The sequence below is a fragment of the Salarias fasciatus genome, chromosome 16 (genome assembly GCF_902148845.1).
Source record: "Salarias fasciatus chromosome 16, fSalaFa1.1, whole genome shotgun sequence".
NCBI lineage: Eukaryota > Metazoa > Chordata > Actinopteri > Blenniiformes > Blenniidae > Salarias > Salarias fasciatus.
In genome coordinates, this window is record NC_043760.1 from 20,371,168 (window position 1) to 20,380,242 (window position 9,075).

A 9,075-nucleotide genomic window follows, 5' to 3' on the forward strand; every position below is an offset into this window, starting at 1 on the left:
TCTTCCTGCTTCAACACACCTGCTTGCATTTACAGGCTCTTTACTGGGCTTTACTGGGTGCTTGGTGAGGACAGAATCATTAGATTCAGGTGTGTTGAAGCAGGGAGAGAGCTAAACCGTGCTGGATAGGGGTTCTGCAGGAACAGGGTTGGTGCTGTCCTAAAGGGATCACAGTGTAAAAATGAAATGTACACATTACATTTGCACATAATGTGTGCATTAATTGGATTTTCAAAATTTTGATATATTATCCAAAAAAAACAAGTTTGCGTTATCTTGTGTTTACATAATACATTTTACATCTCTGAAGTGACATCTATAGTCAGCTGTTTTTTCCTTAAAGGTATTTCACGTAAAAACACACAAAGGGATTTTGTTCCAGTATTGATTCACATTTTTAGTAGCTGATGACGCTGTGTGCGCGTTACACAACACTGTCAGTTTGAGCAGCTATCTGAAGCCAGCGCTGCTGTTGGGAGACGTCTACACTTCTACTGAATACAGAATTAGTTCACTTTTTGAAAGAGGGAGCATAATGAATGAAGAATATATATATAAAACAATTATTTTATACAGCTCAAGAGACAATTGTGCAACAAGTTCAAGTCTATAGGCATGAGATAAAACCCAGGAAAAATATTGTTTTCCTTACATTGGAGTTTATACTCCTACAAACAGGCAGAGGACATGAGATGTTCTGCTGTTGAACAGATATTTTCTGGCTTTTTACTCTTGTTTTATCTGTTTTGATACCCTCTATTTATCCATTTATCATTTTGAATTTTCGACCTGACTGACCGGAGTACTATTTTCACCAGTTCGTATTGTCAGAACTACATTTTACAGGTACTTTGATCAGACTGGGGTCTGCTTTGAAAATGATAGAGCCCATATATTTCAAAACCCGAGAAAAAGAGCCGCTATCATTTTTCTAAGCATATGTAAAATTATTCTGGTCATCTATTTCAAGTGTGCTTGAGTACCCGAACCAGGAAGATACAAGAGTGTTTAAGAGTGAGGAAAATACACTTTGTGATGCCACATCAAAGGATTAAAAAACCAACATAATTCAGCTCTGAGTTTTACAAACAATCTTCAGGTTTAACTGTAAGGACTTCTCACCTTTAGAAAAGCCTACCTGTTTTGATGAAGCACTGTTATTAAATTGCTTTCTATCTAATATGTGTGTATCCTCTTCTGCTTCCGCCAGTGATGCCCAGACAAGATGGCAAGGTTGTTATAGTGACCGGAGGAAGCAGGGGAATCGGCTATGAGGTCGCCCGCCACATGGCCACCCTCGGGGCGCATGTTATCATCGGTACAGTGTCAAGCACCACACCACTGGCATGCAAACAGAACAGCAGGGGCAACAGCAAACACACACACACACACACACATACACAACAGTGTGACAAGATTTACCCCAAAAAAAGATGGCTTTTTTTTTACATTGAAATGTATAACAACACTAAACATAATGAGATTAATCTTTTCTGGTTTGTAATATTAAACATGAAATGTAAAAAAAAAAAAAAAATGTTAGAAATAATGAAAATGGCAATGAAATGAGGAAAAACAAAAATTACTTGAGAGAGATCAAAGGCAAGTCTGACAGAAATAAGAATAATCAGTAGTCGTGGCTTTATTCCTTAAATTTTTGAATCCATTTTTTTCATACAAACAAACCCTTGAAATTATTCAGCTCTTTTTATGCTGTTTTTAGATATTCAGCATTTTCTTGTCTTCTTTTTTTTCCCCCATAGTCTTCTTTCCCCTTTGCACTGCAAAATTTATATGAGCCACGTAGAAAGACTCCAGCTTCCCGGTGAAATGGACATGCTGGAGTTTTCTATCACAGTCCAAAATCACAACAAATTGAAATCCAGGGGCTTTTGCTGTCTGCCAGGTGAGTGTTGACCCTTCGCTCAGCCTAAGCATCGGGGATTTTTCTTAAAAACCAGGATCAGAGTAGATGTAGTTCAGTATCTGTCCAGGAGGAATGTCCCCTCTGGACAGCGAACCAAGTTGACACTACTTGCTGTCAACAATGGTGAAAAGCCTTCGGAGTCTTTCCTTGTCGCTTGCTCTCAGATCAATTCTCTGGTGAACCATTGGTAAGCCCTCGAAGGAAACACCTGCAACTGGAGTATCTCCTCCAGGCAGGTTTCTGTTAAAATATCCTCCATGATACCCGGAGTGTTTGACAAAAATAGAACAAATATAAACAAGTTATAAAAAATATATATATATTTGGTAAAGCTGTATTTGGAAGCAGCTATTTATTACACTCCCACTGCTCATATTTTTACAAGGAAAAATCCTGAAATTTATGAGAAAATAAAAACCTGTAACATTATGTGTAGGACTGGTAAGACAGGAAAGACTTTTTTCTTTGGAAAGTCAAGATACTTTCATCATATTGGACTTCATACAATCACCACCATTGAAAATAAGCGTGTGCATGTGTGTGTGTGTGTGTGTGTGTGTGTGTGTGTGTGTGTGTGTGTGTGTGTGTGTGTGTGTGTGTGTATGAAAAAAATCAATCTGTCAGAGCTCTTGGAATATGCACAGATGTGGCAGTGATGGCACAATAACCTCGCAGCATCACACATAATAGTGAGAATGTCTCAATCACTGCTATACAGACATGCATTAGTTTTTAAATCACTCTGCGGCAGCGGCGCAGGGAGGAATGAAAGCTCCGGCGTCTGGAGGAGGAAGTGTTGTCAGCGTGTTAAGCTGAATCACCGTCTAACAGATTGTCAATCACCAGCGTTATGGTACCCAATATCCCCATTGTCGCCGCTGTCCTGAAGCATCAGGATGATAAGTCCAGCTCAGCTCCGCTCAGGGGCGAGGCGGCCGGGATATTGGCTCTGCTAATGACAAGATGTCCAGCTCCCGATAGCAGCGTATCTTTACACCAACACAAAATTTCCTATAGAGAAAACAACACTGAGGGCGAGCAGTGGCAGCTGTTTTGAAGGCGTAATGCGGGTGTGTTTGTGCCACAAACCAAATTTAATCTCAGACAGTCGGCCGTACGTCGAGATCGCTGCGGACATCACAAAGGTTTGTTTTCATCTTTTTTTGCGGATGTATTATGTCCCCGTGAGATGTTTCAAAATCCTATCTGAGCTCTACTGGCATTAAAAGGCTCTGATCACACTGGGTGTTGAATTCAAATTTAGGATTACAAGAGATTTTTTTTTTTTTTTTTAGAACAAGCTTTTCCATTTTTTCCATTAGTTATTAAGTGACGTGCTTTGAGAATACAGTGCAGCAACAACAATGAGTAATGTGCTTTGCATTTTTATATATCTTTGTGCAAACTCCAACATGTTGCTGAACATGGGGGCTAAAATGCACAAGAAATTTTTATTTAGAATATAAGATAAAGAATTTCTGGACATCAGTGTCTTGTACTCATGTACAGGATAATGTGTAGAACTTTATTCTCTTTTGTCTGTTGCATTTAAATATTCTAGAAATCGAACCGCCATTCTCCAGAACCTCTGGGTTGCGTCTTCTGCTCTCCTTGAAGCGTCGTCTCACAGCCGCTCCCCCGCGGTGCTGTGCCATCACTCTCGCTCTACACACTCACAGCCACTTGCCTAAATACGTGGATCACTCCACCTTTGATGTCTTCCTCCTTAACGCTGCACAGCTCCAGTCTTCATCTTTGATTAACTGCAGCTCCTTCACACACTTGACTATTTGGTTGAAGCCTTTGACACAAGGCTGTGAAGAAAAGCTCCTCTATAGGCCTGTTTCTGAGCAAAAAAAAAAAAAAAACTGATTTATTTGATTTATTGCAGCAGTCCAACTCATGCTTTATCTAATGGACACAAAAATTGCTTTAAGTAGTCTAAATGCAGTCTTGTGCTCAAGCAAAGACATTTTTCTTGCCCTGATTGACAGTGTGTTTACAAATACTTTTTTGCAATGGAGTATTATACTGTGCAACAGAGGAAAAGTAAATCCTTCCATTACTATTTAACTAAGTGATCTAATTTTGGGATTTGTTTGTTTTCCTGATATATGTTGAGATACAACAAAAATTGAGTTTTTATTTGATGATCTTGAGGAGCTAAAGGAAGGCTCTTGGCTCTGGTCTCAAACCCATCTTTGGTGCTTTGACTTCCTTCCTTTGTCGCCATGTTGACATGCTGTTTTCTGAACTCCAGGCATGCATGTGTGTTATGTAACCTTTTCAGTAAAACTTCTTATAACTACATTAACATCTTTGGTTGACCTTCCTTTAACCCTGTTCAGTTCTACCCTGTAGCCGCTGACAGAATTTAACATGGGTATTTCTCACAGCCATCACTCCTCGACCCTTTTATAGTGTCTAGAAAATTCCAAACCTACCAGAAAGTGGAGAAATAAAGCTTCGCACCCATTTCCTCCTCCGTTCAGTCGCCCCCGGGGCTCCCTCGGTGCGTCACACATTTCTAACATGATCTTCTCAGGACTGTCAGAAACGCAGAGTGATACTGAATTACTGCCACATTTCGAGAGGTAATGTTAATACTTGGACAAAGCGACAGACACACTCACTCATCGCGTGTTTTCTTGACAGTTCTACTGTCATAAAATCCAAGTCACTGTAGTCATAAAATGGTTCGTGCTCACACACACACACACACTGATATCTATTCTGAATTGGTAAGTCATGCAGAATGAGCGCTCCTCAGCCCTTCTGCAGCCCACAACTATCCATAAAATCTGTATGGGCTCAGTCACATCCCTCAGATGGCAACTGAAGGACACTGCATGGACTCCTCAAGGTCACGAGCAGATACGTATTTGTGGACATCTTGAATATGTAGTCAGAAAAGTAATCTGGCATTCATAAATGCTCTTTCTTCTCTGCAGATATTCCTAATTATCATTCAGAGCAGAAAGCCATTGTCTTTGAAGTGTCTTCCTTAAAGTTTTTTTTTTTTTACAAATCGGAAACATTTACATTGATTACTGATGACTGGTTGAAGAGTGTGATGAAACCACCTCTCAGAGCATAAACTGAGATCCCCGTTGCTCGTGATATTTACATAAGCGCCTTGATGGCGCCCTCGTCTTCGTAGCCCCAGGTGTACATGTTTGCATCAGTGTTACTGTTTAAAATGACAGGAGCAATCCTTCGCAATAATGTGGCAGCTGACCCTCACGTCCTATACCATCTGCTTAAACGTTCTCTCCCAGTGGGCTTTATGTAATGTCCTCTTTACTCTGACAAGATCCAGTTTCAGCAGTTTCACACGTGTCGTCTCTGATTCAACTTGAAGTCATTTATGTATCTGAAAACATCACATTTCTTACATTTTATATCTCTATCAAGCCATTCGTTTTCATGCAGTGGGCTTCCAGAGTGAGGCTGCATTTTAAATTCCCTCCACGAGTTTTGAAAACTTTAAAGAAAACTGCTTTTATTCATTCAGCACGGATACCGCAGAGTCAATGTCAGGTTCTCCTTGGAGACGGTTTGAGCCGAACATAAATGAGATGTGAGCTGTCTGTATGATCACACACTCACACACACCGGCCAAATTAATCATACAAGCACCGCTTTAAGTATCTATTGTAGTATCAGTTAATCCTTTGTGTAGTGAAGCGATCCCACAGCTGATGACTCCAGCTCCATTTCAGATACGCCAACTTCTTCAGATAATTCATGAAGTGAGGATATTTATGGTAAAGTGGATCCCTCTCTAGTAATGGATGGGATGCATATTTCAGGTGGAGTGGAGGCGTAGTGCTTGTGTGAGGAGAATTTCTGCTCCGCCAAATCCCACAATCAGACATTAAAGAGGAGCACTTGTTCTGCAAATGGCTTTCATTTTTTTTTTAAACACTTTGAATTCTAGCGATTTCTCTCAGATAATGACACATTATTTTACATATTAGTTTAACATTACTTTTAAGTTGAATCAACCTCTGTTACTATTATAGAACAGCTGATGTTGACTGAAGCCAAAGATGCTGCAGTGAAGTGCTCCATGACGGGATGAACTCTGACTGACCAAGATATCCCATGTTTTATTTATTCATTTGTCCCTCAGCAGAAAATCACAACGAGTTGTTTTTTTTTTTTCTTTCTTTCCGTCGAACCTCTTTAAAATGTATGAGATTAATAATAAACTGAAGGTGCCAGCGTAAGCCGGAGTCGTCTGTTAGGACTTACTCTGTGTCATGCTCGATTTATTCATTTGTTACGCCGCAGCAAGATTATTTCAGTAAATTAATTAGGTTACATTTTCAACCCCCAGCCCAAAATATTTAGTAGGCAAACCATTTCCTCGGGGCATATTTTTAATCAGTGACTATTTTAATGGAGAGATTTGTCCGGAAGCACGACCGGCGCAGAGATGTGTACTTAATGATATGCAGCGTTCGCTGTGAGTTTATGGAAATGACAACAGGAAATTGTCGTACAGCAGCCAGTTGTGTCGCCAAGTTCATTTTTGTGAAGTGAGTGTGCCGCCATCGCCGTTGTGTACTTGCGTGACCTTTGTGCCATGTCACAGAGAGGAGCCGCATCCTTCAGCCCTGCCTGAACCGAGGTGCATCAGGGTAAATGATGCTCTGCCCTTGAAAAGGCCAGTGTGATAATCCAAGATTAGTGTGTCTGTCTGTCTGTGTGTGTGTGTGTGTGTGTGCGCAGAGAGTAAATGGGAATGCGCATGTAGGTTAGCTGTGTGTTTGTGTGTGTGTGCGTGTGGGAAATCAGTGTTTGTGTGGGAGTCTGCTCCTGCAGCAGGTGTGCCAGCGCGCTGCACATTCAGAGCGAGCTTGTACTGTGTTGTTTCGTTGTTCAGTATTTTGTCAGTCGACTGATCACTCAGGTCACTCATTTCTAGCTGTCGTTATTTTGAGTACAAACAGAAAAAGCATCTGATCTGATCTCAATGTATAATTTTTCACTTCTTTCATCAAATGTTGGCAGCAGTCAGAAGTCAGAAGACCAAAGCACAGTTTGACAGTGGAGCTGTATGTCAGTGAAGTGTGCGGTGATGCCAACAGCACCATGCGAACTATCTGCTTCTAGGCATTTTATAGTGATTGTAATAAATGAAAAAACTGTTACATGGAAAAGGCTCTTTTTTGAATGCTTAGCATCCCTCACACGGCTTTGCCCAAGCTGAGCCAATAAAGCTAAGTTCCAGTGCCGTAAAGCCGTCTGGCATACCTTGATGACACTTTAGATAAAGTTGCATTTTCAGCTGCTTAAGATCAGTCAGGTGATGTGGAAAAATATGGAGATTATACTTAATTTACAGTTGAAGAATTGATGTTATGGAAAAGTGGGAACACATTAGAGGTGAATAAGTTGTGTTTCTTTTCTGAAAACGTGGGTTTGAAACACAAATTTTTAAAATGAATAGTGTAATTCCTTAGAGTTTAATAATCATATTGCAGTATGTTTGAGTCCTGGGTAGTAACCAGTACCTTCACAGAAACAGTTTGTTTGTAGAAGTGTATTTCTTTCCTTTTCCTGAGGGAACCCTTTTTGCGAATATGTTTTTTTTTTTTTTTTTAAGATGAAAGAATGCAGGACTGACAAAAAGTCTGTATTATTTCATAAAGGCCTCAAAGGTCTTGTCTCACATGATATTCATTTCTGCATGTCTCCTTCTCTTCGAGGTGGGAGGGAGGAGCAGGAGGGCCTTGCCGCCGTCAGAAAGATCTGTGAACAGTACAAAGAGGCCAAAGGTAAGAAGGAACTCAAACATTACACACACACACACACACACACACACACACACACAGAAATGTTTGTGCACAAGTGTACTTGTTTTAGGATGCCAGTGTTTGAAGATAAAGGGCAGAGCAGTAGCAGTCTGTCCCTCAGGCTTGTTTTTGCCGTCTTTACTGAGCACACACACATAATTGCACACTTACAGGTACACACTCGCACACAAAGGCAGGCGTGCAGCTCCTGCGCTGGGTGTACAGTGTCAGGGGTGTTGCTGATGCACCATGAGGATAAAGGGAAAAAAAAGGAGCGAGGGGGGGGAAAATGATGAACGCCATCCCATTAGCAAGACTCTCTTTATCCTTTGGAGGGTCACAGGGGGGCTGGAGGTGTGTTACATTATCAACAGTCTTCCAGTCCATTACTGACACTCGTTTATGTGGCAACTCAGAATCACATAATGCATCTTTTGGGCTGTGAGACGAAGGAAAAAAAAAAAACAGGATGAAGGCAGGAAGAACCTGAACGCTCCACACAGACTGGCCAAACCATTGCACCACAGCCAGGACAATGAATAAAACTTGAGATATGATGGGGAAGGGTATAGAGGTGAAGAGGGCACTCTTGACAAATGGAAAAATGCGGGAAAATAAAAAGGGAAATATGGGAGGAGATGGAAGAAGAATGGGATCGCGGTGGAGGTGATGGGCTGAGAGCGGACGGATGATCGCGGAGATTTATCTCTCCATCGACTAAAGCTTACAGGGTTCTCTGTAACTCTGATGTTGAGAAATTGAATCAGCTGGCCTTCACCGCACCATAAATCCACCATAGCCTCATGACTAAAGAGCCTCGTAAGTTATTCTGTTGCTGAAGGTTTTTACCAACACCTGTTGTTTTCCAACAAATATATCTAAAGGTTCATGCTCATGCAAAAAAAAACAAAGGAGAATTTAAATCTAATTTTGTTTTGGGAAGACAAAGTGTGATTTGTCTCTTTTTAATGTCTATTAACTCAAATTAAGCATGAAGAAAACATACTCACGCTCTCTCTCTCGCTCTCTTTCTCATGTTTGAAGATGCCACCATGAATTGATCTTCCCACAAATATTGTCTGAGTTGGACAATTTGTCCAAACAACACACAAACATCGACCACTAACGTCAGCAATCTTTAATTGCACGGTTGAATCAATCGCCGATCAGAAGGCGTGTATCGGCTGACACAACTCTCGGTTAAAATCACGCCACAGTTTCAAGCTTGATTGGTTTTCAATTAAAGAAAGCAAGACAGAGTTTTGTCTGAAATCATTTTACCTTTAATATCAGTATCAGGTTTTGCTGAGAGAAAAGGCTTCTTTAGCTTTGATTTCCAGCAGC

General features: G+C 40.8%; 1 protein-coding gene across 3 annotated transcripts in view; it reads left to right on the forward strand.

Annotated features, from left to right (window-relative positions):
- LOC115402843 (dehydrogenase/reductase SDR family member on chromosome X) overlaps nucleotides 1-9,075 on the forward strand; it is a 37,128-nt gene that overhangs the window by 14,749 nt on the left and 13,304 nt on the right. For all 3 annotated transcript variants that reach the window (XM_030111432.1, XM_030111433.1, XM_030111431.1), the window contains 2 exons: nucleotides 1,211-1,318; nucleotides 7,645-7,713. In XM_030111432.1, the coding sequence (XP_029967292.1) occupies nucleotides 1,213-1,318; nucleotides 7,645-7,713 (175 nt within the window). In that variant the 5' untranslated portion in view covers nucleotides 1,211-1,212. The remainder of the gene's footprint in view (nucleotides 1-1,210; nucleotides 1,319-7,644; nucleotides 7,714-9,075) is intronic.